General features: G+C 35.2%; 1 protein-coding gene across 7 annotated transcripts in view; it reads right to left on the reverse strand.

Moving 5' to 3' along the window:
- LOC149568454 (uncharacterized) overlaps window positions 1–24,297 on the reverse strand; it is a 334,059-nt gene that overhangs the window by 133,976 nt on the left and 175,786 nt on the right. For all 7 annotated transcript variants that reach the window (XM_089821382.1, XM_089821379.1, XM_089821377.1 and 4 more), the window contains 2 exons: window positions 15,762–15,806; window positions 2,013–2,103 (listed from right to left, as the gene is read on the reverse strand). In XM_089821382.1, coding sequence (XP_089677508.1) covers window positions 2,013–2,103; window positions 15,762–15,806 — 136 coding nt within the window. The remainder of the gene's footprint in view (window positions 1–2,012; window positions 2,104–15,761; window positions 15,807–24,297) is intronic.

The raw sequence follows: 24,297 nt of genomic DNA on the forward strand, positions 1-24,297 counted from the left end.
GGAAGATTGCTCTTAAAAAGTGAGAAGAGACAAACTGCAATAATGTGTCAGGAGCTGACAGAACTGTTACAATAGACCACCAGTGCAGCACCCAAAAGCATCGGCATATCTAGAAGCATCAAAAACCGCACCTAGACATTTCTTAGATGCATCCGTAACTTAGCTTTTTTCTTTAGGTGTTCTTACCTCTAACCATCTACCCCACCCTGAAATCAACCATCATTCTTGTAAACCTTCCTATGCCTCACTTATGCCCTCTAACAAAATGAAGTAGCTAGCATATTTTAAATCTATAGACTTAAAAAATTCCTTCATAGAAAAAATCATAAACAAAGCAAGTCAAATGTAATGGTTGCAAATAAACATCTACATATCTATTGCATCAAACATCACTACCTTCACCCAATCTATTTTTCTCATTGTCCTTCAACTTGTTGTTCAACACATCCACACATGGGGTCTAGAAAATATGCTTGTAAGCACTCTCCACCATCAATCCAACTAGCTTAAACACATGGGCTGAATTGATTGTTACTCATACAGTGTTAAAAGCTCTAGCCTATTCTAGAGCATCCTTCAAAATCTCACACTGAAAGAACGAATTCTTCTTCCTAATATAACAATCAATAGCTCTAAGAAAATAAGAACTAGTTGATCATGTGACAATGATATTGATGACTGGTCTATGTTTTATATGCATTGATGCATCCATGATAATTTAGAAACTGTTTCTTATCCATGTTACTCTATTCCATTCATCAAGAAACTCACCTTGAAATATTTTCTATCAAGGAGGGTGATGTGTAGATTATCTTCTCTGAGTGGCACATATAATATCATATCTCAACGAATGTTTAAAGTAGGGAGAATCTGCTAATTAAAATGCTATGGCATGAGCATAAAAAAATTTGCAAAAAATGGCTCAACTACCTCTTATAATTGTATATCAAAAAAGCAACACTAGCAGTTCTTTTCTTTCCCTTAGCAAAAGTACAAACAACTCCCTTTGAATTCCCTCCAATAAGCTATGACACATTTGGTTGTACACTCCTCAATGGAATTTCCTTCTTTCTGCACCCTCCCTCCCCCCCCACCCCAAATGTGCAACCTGGTTATTTCAGCCTTCTCAACCAGAATTATTTTCTCACAGCTTTTTACTTCTTATCCACCTATGCATACAAGATCTGAATAAACCTTTGTTTAGAAGCCCTTATAATCTTTCCTATCATTAGTATGAGATAATCATACTATACTTCCCCCTGAATTTTATTGTCATTGTATATTTGTGTTGAAGATTGTATGAGAGATTTTTCGGAGCTAAATGGTCTTTTGCATTTTGGGGGGGGAGATTGGAACAACATTTACATGACTTAATTGATATTGAACAAATAGTAGATGGTAAGCCTCACTCAAATGTGCTGTATTTGTGACCTATTGACTACATCACTTTTCACAGCTGCTTCTCTTGCTGCACTACTTCACAAGATGGAAAAATGATCAAAATTAGATTTTTTTAAGTTGTTTTTCAGGTTGTTTTAGGTATAGTTTAGAAGGGAGCTCCCTATGAACCCACCCATCACCCTTTCTTAATTCTGTTTTTATTTTTTAGCATCTTCTATTCTTTTTTAGATGTCTCAAATTCCTTAGGAAAAAAGAGGGGGAAGCGAACATCTCCTAACCATCCCTATGTCCTTCCAATGTCCCTTACAAGGGGCAAGGGTATTTAGGGCTGGACATGAATCTTTATGGGGCATAGGTAATAACACATCTTAATTGTATGCTTAACTTACACAGTGTAACTTACAACCAACAACATAGTTTTCTCATATAATAATGAATAAGCATGAACGTATTACATTTTAGTTTTTCCCAGCTGCATTCTTCAAACTTTGAAGTGGACAACTCTTATAAATAGTATTCATTTCCCATTTTTAGAAGACTAAAAATATCATCCAAGTAAACAAAAAATATTCAAACAAATTAAAAATTTAATCATTTTGTGGCATACATACTAGAATTAAATACAAGGGTGGTATTCAGTGTCTCGTCGATTTCTTTTGCAAGCTCTTTTCGGATTCCATCCTCCAATAGTTGCTTAGGATCCTACAAACCAAAGAGATTTATGTTAGATCTCTTATTGAATATAGGTTGCACAGTCCATTGAATAAAGAAGATTAGTATAATCCATTTTATACTAAGATGGATTCATTAACTTGATATTATGTAATCCAATCCAGACAAACTCAATGGGTTATTTATCTACCAAACTCGTTGCTTCCTAACATTGGATCATTGAAAAAATAGCTTATTTATTTATCTGAGTTTTATTTATTTCTCCATATATTTGTACTCTTGGCCTCATTTACTTATTTGCTTCTCAAACATTGAAACTGTCTCAAAACTATTCACATTGAAGCTGTAGCCTCTCTTGCCACTTGTTCTTGTCTAGTACCAATTATGTGAAAAGAGATAAGTCAAGCTCTACAAGCTTATTTATAATTTTTTTGATTATTCAACAGCATCAACAATTATTCAAACCAAGCACATCAACATTTTTTTTTCTTTACGGAAGCCACAACTACATGCTTTCTTTCTATTCTAGATGGCCAAACATGGAGGATATCATCACTCCTCTCAACCTAGCACTATGATTTTGAGGCAATATCACATTCTACAGATGTCTATGACTTGTTATCTAAGTTTCTACCCACCAGGGCAGATTCTGTATCATTTTATATATGCTATAACTTATTAGTTCAATGTTTACTGGTTTGTTGAGTTCTAACAATTTTGGTAGAAATCATATAATTATTTCAACTACAGCTGTCCCTTACCTGAAAGGTTTCTACAAAACCCATTACTGGTTATATCTTAGCATCTTCTACTTTGCAGCATCATTTATTAGCTACAATTATTCTAGGCTGTTAATAAAATATCTACGTATCTTTATAGGTCTATATATTCACAAAATCTTTTTCCATATGGAACAGAAGAAATTTAAGCAACTTGTGAAATTTAACTATACAATTATAAATATGTGAAGCTTTTAAGGCAACTATAACAGGAAAAACAAGTGTTCTATGGTCAAAATGTTAAAAACCCCAGCCGGGTATAACTTCAACAAACACCAATTATCTCTTATAGTTTAATCGTTAGACATTTCGTCAAACACTTTGTGTGCATTCTTATGTCCTATATGCTCAGATTGACAACAGTTTTGAACAAATGTAAATGTGGAGGAAAAAAATACTGAGCAATGCTAAAAAAAATCTCACTGGAATTGTAATTTATTATTGTATGAGCAAATTTATTATTGTATGAGCAGCTACAGCTTATTCGAAACAATGGCATGGACAGGCTTCATTAGAAACTGGTCTGATTCAATTGCATCAAAGATAATTAAATTCAAAACAGATTTCAAGACAGTAAGGAACTTGTAGGTTGTATTAATCTGGTCTCAGAATGCTCTAAATTGATTGCAGCTCATACCCCCAGAATAAAAATAACTGTCAATCAACCCAAATATGACTTGAAGATTGAAGGTGTATGATCTTGCCCTGCTGTCCCAACCAGTAATTTTGTACCAACTTCGATCTTGCTGGTTCACTAAGAACGTTGATTGATTGCCCTTTTTCTGCCTTACACTTGATGTACAAACTCCAGCAGTGGTGTCCAATAAAAACGCATATAAGAGATTGATCTCTGATCAATATAAATGAATTACTTCACCCAGAATGCAGATCGCAAGTTCAGAAAATTAATCGCAGACCTCCTCCACACACCCACGGCTCAAATTCAGACTCACGCATGGGTTAAGATTAATAGCAAATCCAGTATTCATAGCCTTCCAACCTCAATGTGAAAGATGAATCCCAGTTATGCTGATCGTACCTCCTTCCAGTAAAACGTTGCTTCCCAGACACCAATCGGCAGCTCTCAATCTCATCAAAAACGGCTCCCTTCAATGCTGAATTAAATCGATAGCAATTTGTCCTCTTCTTTCAGCCACATACAATTTTCCCAACACGTGCACCTCCTTAGATACAGATTAAACAGTAGGAAGAATGCAACAGATTGCTATACCACAGCAGCATTGTTTCAGAATTGATTCTCAAAATTTCACAAACCCTCAGCCAGTTATTCAATTAAGAGATATGATAATCAAGATCCTTCTCCTTAGCCACAGAAATACAGTAGGAGTATGTTGGCCAATTGTATACTTCAGCACAATCGCCGAGAACTTCTCAAACGAGACCCTTATACTTCAACAAGGGCTCACAGATCAGAAATCAGGAAAAGCCACAAAGGCACAAAAGCAAATATATTTTCAAGTGTGCTTTTCCCAATGAAATGAGCTCTTATTTATAAGTTTTTCGTTGGCCAAGGTTTCCTTAAAACCCCACTTAAAAAATTGTGGAAGTTTCGCAAAAGAACTCAACACTAGAAACTTTCCAACTCGCTTTTTTAGAAACATCTCCTAAGTCATTATTATAATAATTCAACTCAATGATTAATAAAAATAAAAGCTCACGCAATTATTACTTTATTAACTGCAAGTGACAACCAACTGCTGAAGCCATCCACTGCACTACCAAAAATAGCAACTGCCAAAAATAGACTTACTAAAAACAGTAAGTCTACAACTGAGACCCCCAAAACACCATGTTAACTCATGAGAGTCACTATGATGAGCTAACTCCGTCCATTATGTTGACCTTCCAAAATCAGGGACATTACACAAAACATCTTAACATCTAGCAATTGCCTGCAGTTCATTTCTAAGGTGGCAACATAAGGTCAAGTACTAATTTATGTAAAAATCTCAAGGTTTGTATGATTTAAAATTTGTTTTTCTGGACTACTTAAAATAAAAATAAAAACTGATTACACAATACTGATTCTGGAAAAGAAATAGTGAACACTTCCTATGCAGTTTCAGAGCATCAAATAACAAGTTTTACCCAAAACTGCAAATTCAGGAATATACTTATTATTGAAACTGACAAGAATTTCTTAATAACAGTAATTTAAGCTTTCAGATTACACAGAACTAAATATAGACTTTGAATAGCAACACACAGAAAAGAATAACTCTTGAGGGTTTTGTCTCAAGATCATGCAAAGCTCGAACAAAACACAACAATAGAAATTGAAATCTTGGTTCAAGGAAGGATGTTAGGCCCCACATTTTCTGTTAATGCTTTAGAGATTATTTCAATGTTCCTAGATTTCTAGTCTCCTTCCTCAATTTGCTTGCATTCCATCTAAGCTTGATCTCAAGTCTGACTTACATTTTGTCATGGCAGGAAGAAGGATGACTGGAAATAGGAAAAGCGCAAGGCAGGTCCAAGCAAGGAAGGACACCAAGGATATGGCACCGTCACCCTTCATTCCAAAACACAAGAAGATTGGAGATGCCAATCTTGGTCCTCTTGATTTGGTTCAAGTAAGGCAAAGGATGACAAGGGTGCCCAACTCAAAGATGGCGAAAATGATAGTGAAAAGTGGGATCGTTGATGCTCCTGCTTTTCCTCCTACAATGCAATGTCCAAAGTTGTGGTTGTGCTACCAATGAGGACTATAGCCATGGCATTCAACATACCTTCTCAAGGAGGCAAGGTTTATATCACCCAAGAGCAAGCCAAAGAACACTACTCTAACCAAGAGGATGTTTGTATGAAAAAGATGAATGAGGAGTGGATGGCTCAACCATGACAGCACTACTCTAAGAACTAGGACTGAGCAAGTTAACCATATCGAACTTCAAGTGCGAGATTAGAGACCTTATTGTGGTGTTAAATCTGGTAATGGGCAAACCAGAGGGCAGCAAATTTCAAGCATGGATGTACCACTTCATACACACATTTTTATCAGAGGTAAGATTCGCCTGGGCAAAGATTATCAGCATAAACATCGACCTTCAATTAGACGCATTAAAGGATTCTAAGAATGCAAAGGACACTAGGGCATTCTACATGACCTCTTGCCTGGTCTACAATATAGCTCAATTATTCAAGTTTCATGGCCTAAGATTGTTGGGAACGTGAGGGTCTGAAAAGGGAGAGTATTTAGTATAGCATGCTATCCACGGCTCCACCTCCATAACTGTAAGGAGTTCAAAGTCTTCAATGATGTATTTGATATGAAGATTGTGAGGCAGTTGCAAGGGGCTCCAGAGATGAGACTTTCTGAAGGGGCAAAGAAATTAATCAAGAAATATGGGTCATGGTATATTCAGTATAACAAGTTCACATACATTCACATGTATGCAAATATGGTGTGCTCTAGTGTGCACAGTGTGTCGACTTGGTGAGCAATATGAAAGTCAAACAAAATTAGTCTACCATTAAATATCAAACCCTTTGTCATATCAAGTGGGAAGGTGGACGTATTTGCGAATTGCGCTTGGAGAAGACTAGGTACAGACAGAAATGTCGAGTGCTTTTCCTTAATTTGTATTATTTAATTTTTACTACTGTGGTAAATCAATTGCATAGAAAAATTCAATATAGTTGTTACATTCAAAATCTAGTTTTCAATAAGATTTGGCCATCAGTATCGATACAAATAGTGTGAAACTCAATTGAACCAATAAGAGGAACCATTTTAATGGTCAAAGGTTACAATTATATTCAGAATATTCATTATAGTCCACTGAGTTTATTTCCAGAATAGTTCCAATAAGTCAGGAATTTTGCAGTGGCATCAGAGCTTTTAGTCCTGCCAACCTATGGGTAAAAATACACATATGCCAAAAGGAAATTATAATTTCCATAATACCAGGGTCACACAACATAGAGTGTTAGAATCAAGGTCACCGGGAGACGGGGAGACTTTGAGGTCTCCGGTACTGGTACTGGTACTGGTACGGCAATTTTTCAAATAGGAGATGGGGGTACTTGGAGACGGCATTTTTTTTTTTAATAATTTTTTTTAATAGTTTAAAGAGTCTAATATTAAAGTAAATACAAAATTTGAAAATAGTAATACTATAAGACTAAAGTAAATAATAACAGTAATGTCACATTAAAAATTAAAATAGACTCATAGAGTCAAAGATTTCAAAACTCACATGATCACAATATTGTATCTCATGGATATATTTGTTTTTTGAATATTGCATATGATCACCATCATATCAAATTGATAATCGCTGAGATTATCATTACATATTCAAATTTTAAATTCAAAAAAGTATAGTTTGATGCTGAATTGCTGATATGCAAACAAAAATGAACACTTTGTACAATAAACAAAAAACATAAATATATCTAGTATTAGTATGTCGATGGTACTATTATCTACTCCACAAGGTTGTGATCATCCATCTCAAGGTCTTCAGCTATCATGCTCTCCAAAAAATCATCTCTCCAAAAATATTTTAAATGATTTAATCATTTAAATTCTTGAATAAAAATAAATTTTTAAAAGTGTTTCTAATGTTTTCAAAGTTATTAATTTATTAAATAAAATATTTTAAATGATTTAATCATTTGATTTAAATTGTCGGTGGTCTTAATTTTTGTATTAAAAACATTAAAATGAGGGCTAAAATATATAAAATTATTTAATATTATATTTTACATTTATATTTTACCAGGAGACTTCGGGGAGACTTCACTTTTTGGATTAGGAGACGGGGAGACTTCAGGAGACTTCGTCGTGAAGTCTCCAACCTTTTTTGAGGTCTCTGGAGACGCGAAAAGTCTCCAAGACGCGTCTCGGTCTCCGAGACGCGACTTTTAGGGGGGAGAAGGGTCTCCTGGTAACCATAGTTAGAATCATCTAGTTTCTCTATACCCGTCAATATTGAAGATAGTCATATCAAGTCAAACGAGGTGATTATTTTTGAAAATAATATGGGTGATGCAGATGATAGTAGGGATCTCATAACTGCCTTACTCAGGAGTCAACAGGAGATGCAAAATAATGTAAATCCTATGGCAAACTTGATGGCACAATTCATGAACAATAATAGGAATCAAAATCAGAATAATGCGAGGGAAATGGGTGAACAAGAGAATCAATTAGTAAATGGACAAACTGAAAGTTCAACTTCAGCAAGACCTTTTATGTCAATCTTCACTCCTAGAAATCCACTGCCTGAAAGAGAATCTACTATTAGGAAACTCTAGGAAGAAGCATGAGCACCTAGTCGTAGATGTTTGGGAAAAGCAAAAATTCACTACATTGAAGTAGAAACAGATAGTGAAGATGAGGAAAACATAGAGACAAATCAAGAACAAGATCCTAAAACTATAGGACGGCTTAGGAAAATCCAGGGAAGGGTGAAATAGCAACAATGACAGGAACTCCGCATTTTAATATTTTCAAAGTAAGAGGGATTTTACAGGGGCAACGAGTCATTGTTATTGATAGACAGCAGTGCCACACATAATTTCATTGATACTGCTTTTGTTAAAAAAGTGGCTTACATACATTGAAACATGAAGGGATTGGTGTTAGAGTACCAAGTGGTACAACTTTAGTAAGCGCACATAAGGTTACTCACTTAAGTATTACAGTAATAGATGATATTTATGTAGTTGATTTGGCTAACTCTAGTGTTACGTTAGGCATTCAATGGTTGATAACTTTGGATAAACATTCGTAAGGCTTCAAAACGCTAGAATTTTCTTTCAAAATTAATGGAAAAAAGGCAATTCTCAAAGGAATATCAAATGAAATCCCCAATTTGTATATGCTAACAAAATGGAGGCCATTTACCACCATGGAGATGTAGCTTGGTCAACACAATGCCTTGTCTCCACTAAGGTAACAAGTTTTGAATCTAAACTTTATCAAGATGATTTGTTGCATATCTTAGATTCACATAGTGGGGTTTTTAGTGACAAACCTACAAGAGTATCTCCAGATAGAGGTTTTCAACAGACTATTGAGTTGGAAGAAGGGGCAAAACCAGTTATTACTACTCCTTACAAACATCTTAAGGCATTCAGAGATGAAATAGAAAAGGCCATTAAGGAGTTGTTGGATAGAGGACATATCAGGCCCAGTTCAAGTCTATTTGCTTCTTCAGTAGTGCTGGTCAAAAAGAAAGATGAGACACTTCGCATGTGTATAGATTACCATGCTCTCAATAAAAGATCATAAAAAATAGGTATCTAATTCCCCACATTGATGAACTGTTAGATGAATTAAATGATGTTCTTTAATTTTCTAAAATTGATTTAAGATTCTAATACCATCAGATAAAATTACAGGAATAGGATACTCATAAAACTTCCTTCCATTGCCAGTATGGTCATTATGAATTTTTAGTTATGTCATTTGGACTAACAAATGCTCCAGCAACATTTCAGTCTTGCATGAATCATATTTTTAACAAACAACTGAGGAAGTTTTTGCTAGTTTTCTTTGATGATATACTAATTTACAGCAAGACTTGGAAGGAACATTTGCGTCATATTGATGAGATTTTGAGTATAATGGAATCACAGTCCCTTTATGCAAAAGCATCAAAATGTGAATTCGGTATGATAGAAATTTTATATTTGGGTCACATGATCAATGCCAAAGGTGTGCAGGTTCATCAGGAGAAGATTAGAGCTATTTTGGATTGGCCACCTCCACGGAATCTTTCAGATCTGAGGGGTTTCTTTGGTCTTTGCAGTTAATACAGGAGATTTGTTAAGGGATTTTCACAACTGGGATCACCATTGACAGATCTTACAAAAAAGGGGGTGTTTAGGTGGACTGAAGAAGCACAAGTATTTGACAAACTCAAGAAGGTAATGAGTTCTTGTCCAATTCTTGCACTCCCTGATTTCAATCAGTCTTTTGTACTAGAATGTGATGCTTCAAGTGAAGGATTAGGGGCAGTTCTAATGCAAAATAAACACCCTATAGCAGATGAAAGAAGAAAACTCACTAGTGTCGAAAGGTTGCATTCAATATATGATAAGGAAATGTTGGCAATTATGCATGCATTGGCTAAATTTCGACAATGTTTAGTTGGTGGCAGATTTGTAGTTAGAACTGACCATAACAGCTTGAAATATTTCTTGAGCTAGAAAGATTTGAATGACAGGCAGCAAAAGTGTATCAATAACATCCAAGCTTATGATTTTGAAATTGAAAATGTTAAAGGTAAGAACAATGTGGTTGTTGATGCATTATCTAGAAAACCTAAAATAAATGTTATTTCCAAAGTAACTGCTGATTGGAAATCTTTGCTATCAGTAGAATATTCTACAAATACATTTGCAAGTGACATTTTGGATGGGAACATTCAGGATGAAAGATACAAGGATATAAATGATATCATTTATTATAAAGATAGAATTTTCCTCATACTAGGATCTAAATTGAAATTCAAGATTATGCAGGCACTCCATGACTTACCTTTGGCAGGACATCCTAGTTATTTCAAGACTTACAGGCAAATCTGTGAATGGTTCAGATGGAAAGGGCTAAAAAATGTTGTCTTACAATATGTAAAGGAATGTATCACATGCCATGAAAATAAAGCTGAGCATTCCTACCCAGCAGGATTACTTCAGCGGCTCAGACTTTACCCGTTCCATCACAAAAATGGGAAAGTATATCAATGGATTTCATTACTGGATTACCTCGTGTGCAAGGCAAAGACTGTATTTTTGTTGTAGTTGATAGACTGACAAAATTTGCACATTTCTTTGCTATCACCACAGAATTCACAGCCGTTCAAGTTGCTGAATTATTTTTCAAGAAAGTATTATGCTTACATGGTTTGCCACAGAATATCATCAACAACAGGGATAGCAGATTTTTGAGTATATTCTCGGAAGAATTATTTAGATTAACAGGTACAACTTTGAACCACAGCACTAATTACCATGCACAAACAGATGGTCAAACAAAAAATGTGAACAAGTGGTTTAAAACCTATCTTCACAATTATGTAGTTGGGCATCAAAAGGCTTGGATCAGGTGGTTGTATTTAGGGGAATATTATTACAACACAACCTATCATATGTTGACTCCATTCAAGGAATTATATGGATATGATGTATCTTCTATTGATCCTACTTTTGTCCATTGTAATGTATCCAAAGCTCAAAATTGGCTTCAAGAAACTCAAGACATCTTAAACGCACTCAAGGAAAACTTACAAGCTGCCTAGAAACAACAAAAAAATTATACAGATAAGAAATGGACCGAGAGCAAATTTGATGTAGGAGAATTGGTGTATCTCAAACGCAGTGGAATTAAAAAATTGAAGCCACGTTTCTATGGACCTTATCAAATTGTTAGAAAAATTGGTGCACTTGCTTATGAGTTGGACTTACCAGTAGGCAATCACATACATAATGTTTTTCACGTTTCTTGCCTCAAGAAGGCATTGGGCAAACAGGTGACAGTCTCTAAAAATTTGCCACCTTTAGATTTAGAACGCAAATTGGAAATAATCCCCGAAATGATTCTAGATACACGTGAAAGGCATATGTGAAATCGATCTATCAAGGAATATCTAATACAATGGAAAAATTTGCCACTAGATGATGCTACATGGGAAGGAGAACATGTGTTACAACATCCTAATTTACAATTTCTTGTGAGCAAGCACCATGGGGAAGGGCAGATTTGTAAAGTGTCGAACTCTCCTCCAAGATAGTCTTTTTAAAGACAATATTATATTTAATAACTAGTAATTATTTAATATTTGTTTTCAAAAGCTTATATTAAATAAATACTAAATCAAAATTATTATTACATAACTTAATATTTATTAAGCCAAGATAGACTTTGTTAATAAATCTGGTATTTAGTTGCACCACGGGAATGAGAAAGATGGTAATAAATTGTGAATTTGAGAGCCTTGGACGGGGGAAGAAAATTAAGATTATTGATCAGAATTTGATTGTAAGAATGATACTTGGATTCTTAACTCCTTTCATCAGAGACGGTGCTGGTCTAGTGGAGATATCACAAAGAAGAAAGCATATGAAGTAGATTTGCTTGTTATATCCTATCGTAACCTCATTGATAATAATGTTTTAATTCAAAAGAATTAATATGTTGCTCCATGAAATATGTCGAGGAAGAAGAATCGGAAATTCTGTTAGCGATTTGTTTCTTCAAGGTTTGAAGGTGGATATTATCCTATACAACGGCACTCCTTTTTGGTTGAAGACAAGAGTTTTCATTCTATATTGTTTGACGTTGGTGCCAAAGGAAGAATACTCATCAGGTAGATAGAATTGTCAGTTAGCAAGAACATCAATATCGTGGCAATATGAATGTCAGATAGAATTGTTCTACCATTAAATATCAAACCCTTTGTCATATCAAGTAGGAAGGTGGACGTGTTTGCAGATTGTGCTTGGAGAAGACTAGGTACAGACAGAAATGACAAGTGCTTTTCCTTAATTTGTATTAACTAATTTCTACTACTATGGTAAATCAGTTGCATAGAAAATTTCAATATAGTTTTTACATTCAAAATCCAATTTTGAATAAGATTTGGCCATTAGTATCAATATAAATAGTGTGAAACTCAATTGAACCAATAAAAGGAACAATTTTAATTGTCAAAGGTTACAATTATATTTAGAATATTCATTATATTCCACTAAGTTTATTTTTAGAATAGTTCAAATAAGTCAAGAATTTTACACACTACAAGGGCAACACCGGGTGCAAATTCGAGGGAGGAGGAGGCTACAATCAATAAGTCGCCATCTAGGATAAAGGCACGGACGTCTCCCCCATCCAAGGAAAGCGCCACTTGAAAGAGACTAAAGGACACATCCCCCAGGGGGAAGGTGGTACACCAAGAGATCTCCTTAGAATCAGAGCGCAGTAAAAGTGAGAGTTCTTCAGGATATTCACCATTGAGTGTATCTTAGGCAAGGGTAACCTCTACACCAAATGGTGACAATGATGAGATGATTGATATTGAAAGCTCCTCTTTGCAAGGATGGATCTAGCCTATAGACGAAGACCACAATGCAGAGGTAGCAATACTTCCATTTCAGAAACAAAAGAGGACAATTCCTAACCTAGGCTTGGGAGAATGCACTGCACCTGAATGGTTATGGGATACATTGTAGGACTAACAAGACATCATGCAGGCAAGAGCAATTGATAATATTGAAGATCATGTAGATCGGAAGGAGGAAGAGACTTACCTAGCGGGAAGATTGGCTAAGGTGATCCGGGATGACTCTAGGAATTACAAAGTTCAAATTGCCATCCCTAAGGTGAACAAGACAAAAGATGATATCCAAGTTCAAGACTGTGAGGTAGTGGAGCATGAGTTGGGAGCCACCACTAAAGATATAGAGTATGATGAGGCTAAAGAAGGTCTTGATGCCCTAAAAAGAAGGGTGGAAAAACGAGACCGAAAAAAAAAAACAAGTACAAGGTGGAGTCTCAAAGGTTACTAGAATTCTATAGAAACGCATGCAAGCCTATTCAATAAGTGACACTTGACAAAGGGGATATAGAGGGGATAGAAAGTGTTATGGCCTCGTTGAAGGAGACTCGAACCTGGATGAAAGAAACAACACAGGGGGTATCAGCATTCTTTCTCAGATTCGTGGAAGTGTTCCAAACCCTTGCATTGCTTAGAGACAAATCACGTACATGTGGACCTTTGGGAGAAATTTTTTCCTATCAAGAAAGAACCATACCCCAACTGTGTGCAATGATGAAGGTTCCTAAGCAGTTATTCGTAAAACCGAAGGTAATTAAAGTGGGAGGGCGTGATATAGAGTAATGGTACTTTTCTAGTTCATAGACGGGATCTCTTGGAAGGGATAAAAGAGGATAGTGCCTAGCTCTGTCTCTCTCTACATGATGCGATTGAGGAGGTTTTTGGAACCACAAAATTTGCCTTCAACTTCAATGAAAAGAGTGAAAAGAACATGAATTTGGAAGTTTTGAGGAAAAGATTGGTGACCTATGCCATGAAGGAGGGCGACGTCATCAAGCAGGAATGTCTCAATGGCCTTTCGTCCCTCAGGGCTCTCATTGCTTCAGTTGGGGACAGTGCAACCAAATGGAGGAAGACGATCGTCACAGCTAAGTCTGAGATGAATTTGGCAAAATTGGAGGATTCAGAGCATACCCATGCCTCTAATGGATAATCTTAACGGCATGTGTCTAGATATTGAACTAGCAAAGAAGGAAAGAGACAAAGGAAATGTGACTTTGGATAATGATTTGATGTAAGCCCATGTGGCATCTATTCTCTCATTGGTTAGTTGTCTAGGTGTCTAATTTTGATTGGCCTCACAGTTATGGCGTCTTTTGATTGGGTGCTACTCTCATAGATTTTTTCTATACACCTATTTCAGGGTACTCAAATCTCAATGGTTGATGGGGGTGGTAACCCTAATTAGGGTTTGCAGGATTTAATCTTGGCCATTGATTTTAGTATAATCTTGGTCATTCATTGGAATTGAGCTTCGTATATAAGGATTGCTCCCTCATTTGTAAAGGGGATGTTGGAGAATTGTTACAAGAATAATGCCAAAATTGCTCTACTTGTCATCATTGTGTTTTGCATGGTAATAGTTGTGATCAAGTTGGTGTTATTGCATGGTTACCTTCATCCTCACTTAGAGTAGATTTTCATTTCAAGGTTGCTTTTCATTTCAAGTTTTGAGATAAAGTAGAGTAGTATTTCTTTCGAGTATTTAATTTAATTGAATGAGAGTAATTGTGTATGTTTACTTGTATGACTCGAACAAGTCCGGGTCACTAGCTTCTTATGGATTGTAAGAGTGCCTTGTGTGCTTAGCCGATGAATATTAGTACTTAACTTCTATTGATATTGAGTTTTCTATTTGTATCACTTTGATGGGATCAAAGAGGGGATATCAAAATGAAAACAATTTGATTATACCTTAGAAGCTTGCACTAGGGGAGTCAAGTCGTTGATTAGCCTCCATCTAGTAGAGTTTAAGTCATCCATAAGCCCTCACATTCAAAGTAGGAATAGAGGTGATAGTTAGGAGTAAGGAAGTTTAAAAAGCGAGTGTCGAAAGCAAAGAAGCAATATTTTCATTGCACATTGTGAAACTTCATCTTTAGTTGTGCATTGTCGAGGCTTGAGAAACAACGTATGTCCCCAAGTATTACCAGCAAATCACATCATTTCTGCTAACGAATATCCACAATAAAAGGAACCTTGAAGTCGCCTTGTGATCTTATGTTGCAAGCTTAGCATGATAAGTGACTTAATACCAAGAGAGAATTGAACATTTGGTGTTTCGCTTAGAAACATTGTGTCTGATTATAAATGTTGTAGTGGAATAAAACTCACATCAACAAGTACCTAAGAACAAGCTCTCAGAGATTCCTCCAACCACTTTTAACAATAGTTTTTGACAAAACTATGAAGCCAGAGTTTCAACATTGAGTCACTCAACACTTCGCATGAGAACCCAAAATGTGTTCCAACAAAGCTACAAAGGTCATAGGAGATAATATTCAAATGATACTCATTCTATTTGTTCTTGACGTACATCTGATGGAATATTATTCAAATAACAAGTGTCTACATAAAATATCTTTTCCTGCAACACACATTTTATTCTTCCATCCATTCATACATCTGAGTCCATTATCCAGATTTTCAATAAGGTGTTTTAACTTGACTCCTTATCTGAAATTATTTGAAATCATGTTCAAGATATTTTCAAATGCTAAAACATGGAGGATACATTTAACATGATGAAAGAAAAATATTCATAGAATAATTATGTGGAAAGCAAAATTTACAATATTCACATTAGTGAAATAGAAAATACCAACTCTATAACTCCAATGAAAGTTTTCGACATTGCCAATATTCCCTGCACATTCATTGTATAAGAAAAAGTCATTATCTAAGAAGAAATCCAAAATCAAGATAAAAAGTCATTAGAAAGAACAGAAATAAACAAAGAGTTTATGGATATTAAATTCACAATGAAATCTATATGGATTTGGAAGTTTAAAATTGAAACAGAGTTTAAGAATGGATATCTTCACCCTTTTAAGTCTAAATTTTCATTGACTCGTTTTAAAAATCGAAAATGTCACATATCAATGTTAACAGGATAACATGTATTTTACATTCCCTTCTGAAACCGAGAAGCATATGATGCACAAACAGATTTGTCTGCTTCAAGACTCTAGAAGGGCATTCTTATCTCATGCTAATTTTACCAAAAGTTGTGAGACAATAAATAATTGTTAGAAACAAGAGGAAAACATGAGACTTAGTATTCTGTTGAATCATAAACATATTTTTTTAATTCCCAACTTTGGCTTATCTTGGCCAATAACTAATTGAGACTGCTATACTCAACCTTAGCAAAATGATAACTAAAATTTTCAAAATAAAAAGGGTAGTTGGCTTTAGTGATGTATGTTTGCATACCTAGTAAAAACTCAAGAACAACAATATGGGGCTTTAATTTGCAACTAATTGAAGAATACAGTCTAGTAATGAGAAGTAGAGGTGAATCATAAATATAATAGCTAAAAACTTTTAGTCCTTATTCAAATTTAAACCTGTTAAACTTTAAACCGAAATCTCAAAGGGGTTTGAAATTGAATGTTGAAATAGATGCAACCACACAATGCACAATGCAAAAGATTTAATGTCAAAACTGAGGATGAGAAATACCATGGCGATAGATGCTGCTAGGGTCTACCGTACTAATTCAGCCTCACAAATTATAATCCAATTACAAAGTTTAAAGTCACCAAATCCCTATTCTAAGAGCACCCACTTTTTCAATTTCAGCACCCACTCAATAGTCTGAGTACCAACCCATCATAAATAAAAATTATAAATTACAATTCATACAAGCTTTGAAATTTCTCCTTTACAACATATAAAACATTTAAACAATCAATAATAACTGGAAAATTGACAGACTTCACATATTTGTTGGAATTTTTCTGCCAAATGAATAACCCTTCACATCAATTAAAAAACAATTCCAAAACTAATCATGTATGAGTCTATGAACAAAAAAAACATTTTATGATACGCATTTCGGTAATGCCAACCCTTTAAACTAGGTTAAATTTAACTTCAAATAGAAGAAGGTATGGTAAAGACTAACGAGCATGAATCTAGCTTTGAAAATCTCTTGTTCTCAATGTCATTAGAAATCAATAATTTTGTGATTTGTACTGATAAATACTTAATGACAATGTAAACAATAGGCTTTGATCATATGAAGTGAAAATGCTAAAGGGAGACGGCTTAACTCATTTGAAACTATAGCAATTTGCTTATACTATAAAGTGCATAAATTAAAGAATAAAAAGTAAAATGTGTAAGACTTTCATATTCCAGTTTAAAATAGTGAGATTTGTACAATGATCAATTTGTAACTTGCTCTAAAAGAATAAATACACAAATGTACTAATAAATTATTAACTCCCATTCAAGAAGGCAAAAAGGTTTTCCCAGGAGAATCATAAATCTAAAATAAGATACAACTAGAATTCTACTTGATTTATACCCAAAGTAACAATTCCACAATAATTTTGTTTACAAATAATAGTATTCTATAATTAAAAATATAATAGCTGTTGAAACATGAAGTGGATAACCAATAAAATAAAATTAATAACATTTCAAACTAGATCAAATTATTTGTTTTATTTACGATAAGTAAACATAATAGGGATTGAAGAGGAGAACAAAAATGGGTGCCCTGAAACATTTGCCACAACTAAGCCCAATGGTGTGATACAACACCCATTGGCCCACAATGTAATGTCCCTATTATTGCCTTACAAAATACAATAATAAATTCTACATAGGATATAGTCAGAGAAATAAAAGGAAAATCATGGTCTTACAAATAAGATGTAATGAGCCCTACTGTCTCACTCTGAAACAATGCTGAGAAGTGAGATAGGAAAAACTTGGAATGCAAAGTAACATCCAGATTCAAATGTCAACTTTATTTACTATCATTTATTGAGCAAGTGATTACAATTCAGCTAAGTGCATTGATTTATTGCAATTAAAAAACCTGGCAATAATGTTGCTCAACACTGGAGCCTTATGACCGCTGGAAATCGAATAATTTCACACCCAGATATATGAATGCAGCTTTGCTACTTGTCTCCAAGCCAAACACTGCCTTCCACAATGCAAGACACCACTTTAAATTGTGATTGCAGCCCAGCATGAAGTGACATTAATTGTAATATGGGATGCAGCTGATGGCATTTCCATGCTGCCTCTAATATTCTGATCACAGCCTCCTAAATTGTGCTCTAAATGTGATAAATGCCTTTCTTAGTGCAGACCTTCAATACCCTATGATATTTGTCCTTCATCTTATTTGCAATAGAATTCAAATGTTCTTTGACCCCAGAATGTGTGAACAAAACCCCAGTCCAATTGCATAACAATAATCAGATTGCAAAAGCACAATTCATTGGTACAAATAACCAATTCGAAGTGCAAGAAGAGTTGTAGAAATCATTAATTTCAACAACAATGTCAAACCCTTAGAGAACTCACCAAATTTCATAAACAAAATGCAAATAATGGAATGGTTCAATCCTTGCAAGGCATTTTATTTATAACATTTAATGTGAAGGCTTCTTCTTCCCACTCAATGCCAAGAGTCCCCAGTGAGCACACATTTCCCTTAAATGACCTTTGCTTAATACTTAGGCACATATTTGAATAACATAATTGATTACCTGCCACTGGCTCCAAAAATGACATTTTCAAAAATCATGATATTCTAAGATACAAGGTCATTGTTTCTAGTTCCCAAGTCATTGTTTCTATTGCCCTGGATTTAAAAAAAATCAACTTAATTCCAATGAGCTGACACTAAGATGACCAAGATACAATACCAGCAAAAATAGCAACCTTAGCATATTTAATTAAATAATAGTCATAATTCATTGGTCTTGGGAAAATGACTGAAGAAGCTTCAAAATAAAAAAACTAGCAGCACATGAGTGATCTTGATGAAAAAGGATGATGAATGAACTGAATAGGGTAACTTATTAAAAAAAGATGCTCCTTCCAAGGTTTTTGGAACCTAGACTAGAAGCCAAAAATAAAAACTAAGAGCATCATTCAACTCTTCTAACTCATTTGAGCTCATCAGAACCATCCATTGACTTACCATAAATAATAAGTCCCCCCAAATGGAGCCATAACCCTCAACAAGGTCGTCTAATCCAATAATAGGTTAAATCAATCCACTATCATGGTCATCCACTACAAGGACCTCGAGTAATCATAGAAATAAAAGAAAGGCAATGATCCACCTTGATCCCAAGGATAACTATGTATAATGTCCCTGGTGTCACCTACAAACTTGTGTGATAAATACACTATCCACAAAGCTATCCTAAATATACTGTCTCCATACCAACAATGGTGACTCACCCAATCTGCAATGCCAATCATGTCACCAATTGGATCCCAGAAGAGATGAAAATCATATTCATCCATAACAAGGAAAAATGGAACTCCAATATCATCTACTAGATCAAATCTCCTTGCACACCTTACCAATCTGCCATGAGTATAAAGTCTATCTATGCAACAACAACCAATACTCTCAAAGGCATCTAAACCATAACCCAAATATACATCCTCTGCAAAACTCTCATGAATATGCTAACTATGCATGTAGCCTCCTACTAACTTGCAACTACTAACCCTATAAACTGTAGATGGTGCAAACTTGTCCCTTAAAGGATGGTATAAACCTAGAGCCAATCTACACCTGCGCAAAACTAATTGCTCTACCTGTGGGTCAACAAAAAAAAGATGAGCACTCCTCACTATGTAGCAGCGATAGAATGCTCCAATCTTTGTAAGTGGCTCATCAATACCAGACTGGGAATCAAGAGATGTCTTTGAGCTTTGACTCCGAACAACTAGGCAGGCAAGATCCTAGGTAACCTCTCAGCAAAACCAGTCACCAAATCCCTATGGGGAAGCATTATAGCCAAGGTCTATACAATCTTTCCCACCAAACATCAAATGCCACGAGAACCTTGGATGAGAGTACCCTTAGAAGCTTTGTCTAGTCCTTTTTGTAGTTCCGAACTCTCAAGAAAATACTCTATAAATGACTTTGTGCAATAGAAATTATATGAAGCATCAACCTCTTCCCCTACAATCCACAGTTGATCCCTCTAAAACTATGGCACTACCAATTGCCTATCACTATCAATTGTATGAGATGAAGTAATAGATTTCCTTCCAAGAAAAGGAAACAAATCCCCATGAGATCTCATCTCCAAATCAGATGATACCCTTCCCAAATCTTGTGAAGAAGTGAAAGTAATGTCAAGAACTGGCACACAACTCTCTAAAGAATCCACTATTGTCACATCAAGACTCGATAACTTGTTTCGCATCATTTGTTGATGTGTTAACTTCTGGGGGACCTGGTACAACAGGAAGCTCTCTGTAGTCCTCCACTGATGCACTTATCTCATTTGCAGCTACTGCACTCATATCAAGGATGGATGTAACTACATCCTCATTACATCTATATCCCTATGCATGGAAGTCAACTCACCACACCACCACTATGTGTGTTTGAACTAGATTTAGGGTAGGCATAGACTGTACACATGCCATCTCCATAGACGCCTTTCTCAATCACATGCATTTTTTGAAGAGCCAACCGAGTGCTCTCCAACAACTCGAAAGTTGCCTTAAGCTCATGGTGAGCTCAACTACCTCCTCTTTCCCTAACAATGCGTCATAACAAGTACTACCCACTCAAGTAGGTAATCCCTGTCAACTACAAGCTATAAATAAATATGCTTCAAGATCCTAACAACCTTTCAAAGTGAGTGAATCTCTGCTAGGGAAAAGTGACTATCACTGTGTTCATCCAATATAGGAACACCCCAACCAAATACAACTAACATTTGTCGAATAGCATTATAATGCTCAAGAGATGAAAAGATATCACTATCACTTATCTTCAACAATATGGTCACATGATGGCTCTGCATATCTTGGCTCTTACATAAGCTCTCTGACTCACTAACTGCATTGTGATAAGAAATTGTATCCTTACTGCTCACCACATGATCACAAACATCATGTGGGCTGACAATCCCACACATGTCCATCAACAAGATTGTGCTACTGGATACCTCAACCAATACCTCCTCTGAAGAAGTGGAAGCCACTATTGTATCAAACTACTTGCATGTCACTGCTTCCCCCTCATCTATAGATCCTTGTAAATTATGATCTTGGGACCTATCCTCATCCAATAACCACTTTGAGTCATCCACAAACATTTGATATGACATACTAGACTCGTTGCAACATGAATCATCAACATGTGAAACATTAGAGCTCCCCACATCACTAGTATCAATATCATCTAGCTGAGACCCCTCTACTATCAACTACTGCTGCATACTTGACTCAATGTCATCATGTGAACCAACAATATCTGGGCATAAATCTACATCACCCAACTCCTCTATAACACTCAAATCATTAGTCATAACTGGGTAGCTACATGCCCTCATCCTTCCCATCCCACCTGAGAAGATTGTTGTCTCCTATACTGACTCAACATTATGACATCTTCCATAAATATTATAGTGCTAATATCCTCCTCGTAGTCTTAAAAAACAGCACTCTTATCAAGAGATTCTAAACTTACGGTGGTATCAATAGCCTCTTCCACACTTGCCCTATCAGCAACATTATCAACATGATCAAATAAGAGTTTGTTGTCCTGAACATCAGACCATGTGTCACTAACATTTTCATAATCACATATAGGAAAGAGGCTGCCATCAATGGTAGTACACATCATCATTATTCTATTGTTCACTAACTCTGGTCTCATCAGCTTAAGTGACTACATAAACTATATAGTTTGATTTAATTTTTTATTTTTAAATCAAATGCTCTAGTAAATATTACTTTTAAAATAATATTTGGACATTATATTTTAAATATAATAGTGTAAATATTATTTATGACCCATTTAAGTAATATTTCATAAAAAATTAAATTGACATGTGCTTAATTAAATAACATAAGTTGTGCAAATTAACCTTTAGCTCCATTTGCATATTTATAAAAAAATATGCAACTACATCTTGAGAGTAAGCTTTTGAATTAAAAGCATGTAAATGCCTTCAACGCCTTCAACTTAAAATATGCAATCACTCTCCTAGAGTGAGCAATGCATATTTGAGTTTTTAAAATGTGCAATGACCCTCCTAGAGTGAGTTTTGCATGTTTTTAAAATATGTAATGGCACTTCTAGAGTGCGTTTTTCATGAAAAGATCAATTACATGCATTTTAAAACATGAAATGGCATTTGGAGAATGCGTTTTGCATATGTTTTATGCATTTGCAAATGATGAACCCGAATTTCAAGAAAGAAGGGCAAAAAAATTCATGTTTTTCCTCTCCAAGAACACGTGCAATTTTGAGTGCACTTTGCATGAAAAGATCAATTACATGCATTTTAAAACATGTAATGGCATTTGGAGGAAGCGTTTTGCATATTTTTCATGCATTTCCAAATGATGAACCCGAATTTGAAGAAAGAAGGGCAAAAAACTTCATGTTTTTCCTCTCCAAGAACACGTTTTTCACTAAAAAGAGCAGATCTGCCCATGATATGGCTTGAAATCCCCAAGAAGAGGGTTATTTTTGCATCTCTTGTCATTATATTGCCCTAGGTGTTAAATCTCATGGAAAAAAAGGGTTCATTTCAAGGCATCTTTTAGCCACGTTTTTGTTAAAAACACCAAGATTTGGGGCAATTTTGATCATTTTTTGGCTTAAATATAAGTCGTTTTGAAGTTTTGATCCATATATATGCTATTGAAGAACACATTTTTGCCTTCATATGTCAAAAAAGCTTCATTTCATGCCTTTTGAATCACGTTTTTGCTAAAAACACACAGAAAATTGGGATTTTTATTCAATTTTATGCATTTTGAAGTCACATTTTTTGCATTTGGATCCATGTATTAGCATTTAGGGAAGTCGTTTTAGCATTCACGAGTCAAAAACAATCAATTTATATGCATTTGTGAGCCACATTTTTTGCAAAAATGACCCAGATTTTTGCATGAAAAAGTCACGTTTTTATTAAAAAAACTCAAAATGGCATTTTTAGCCCATACGTTTGAGTTAATAGGGGTTGTTTTTGAGTTTTAATGCATGCTATTGCCTTTGGAGACCACATTTTTGGCATTCTCGTGTCAAATTTGACCATTGAATGTCTATTACTTGCAAGTTTGGAGAGAGTCAAAAAGTTGTTTAAAAATCAGGATTTGAGGGAGAATTGTCTCTATAGAACTTGCTATTTTGGCTCTTTGATCTCCAAGTAAGTAGAGATTTTCATACTTGCTCATCAATTCATTCTTATCTTGCTCTTTCCATGCATATTATGGCTTGTTATTGCACATTTGTCCAAATGTATGCCATGAAAAGTGCATTTTTTCTTTAAAAATGATGAAAAATCTCATTTTCATACTTTTGAGTTTTTTCCCAAAATCCAAATTCGAGTTTGCATGTTGAAGTAACTTGCTTGTTGGACATGTTTGAGTGTCAAACCAAAGGTATCTATTTTTTTTGTGCTTGTTTTCTTTGCATTTTTGTTTGCTCTCTTGTTTCTCTTCATTTTGGAAGAAATTGCAAGTTCTTTCCCAAGAACTTGAGCATGTTTCACTTCACTCCACCTTCCACCATTTCATGCAAGTGCAACATTTCATTCTACATCCATCATTACATACCATAGCACATTGTATCTCATTCCCCATTCGCGATTACATGTAATCTCATTCTTCATCCACAATTACATGTAGTATCATTCTCCATCTACGACTACATCTAATCTCATTCTCCATCCACATTTACATGTAATTTCATCCTTCATATGCATTTACATATAAACCTATTTTTTCCAAACCCGTTTACATGTCATCTCATCCTTTGAACCTAATTTCATGTTTGTATCAAGTCATGATTACATGCAAATCACTTTACATGTGATTGCATCTTGAGAACCCAATTTTGGTAAAGGTCACTCTTTTAAACACTAAAGTCGTCATTTGCACACATCCATATGCATCCTAACTTACATTCTTGGCCATACCCACGAAAGCCCATCATTGCCCACATGCAATCCATCTTTCCAAATCCGACTTTGGCCCTTTCAAACCAAATACATATGCTTTCTGGTTCATTTCCAGCCATCATATGTGTTCCATAAGTGTCTAATCCATACTTTGAATACCCAACCCTCATGGATTCGTGTAACAAATGGATTTTCATAACAAAATAAAGAACTAAT

The sequence above is a fragment of the Cupressus sempervirens genome, chromosome 3 (assembly GCF_028749045.1).
Source record: "Cupressus sempervirens isolate cs-2001-9-10 chromosome 3, ASM2874904v1, whole genome shotgun sequence".
NCBI lineage: Eukaryota > Viridiplantae > Streptophyta > Pinopsida > Cupressales > Cupressaceae > Cupressus > Cupressus sempervirens.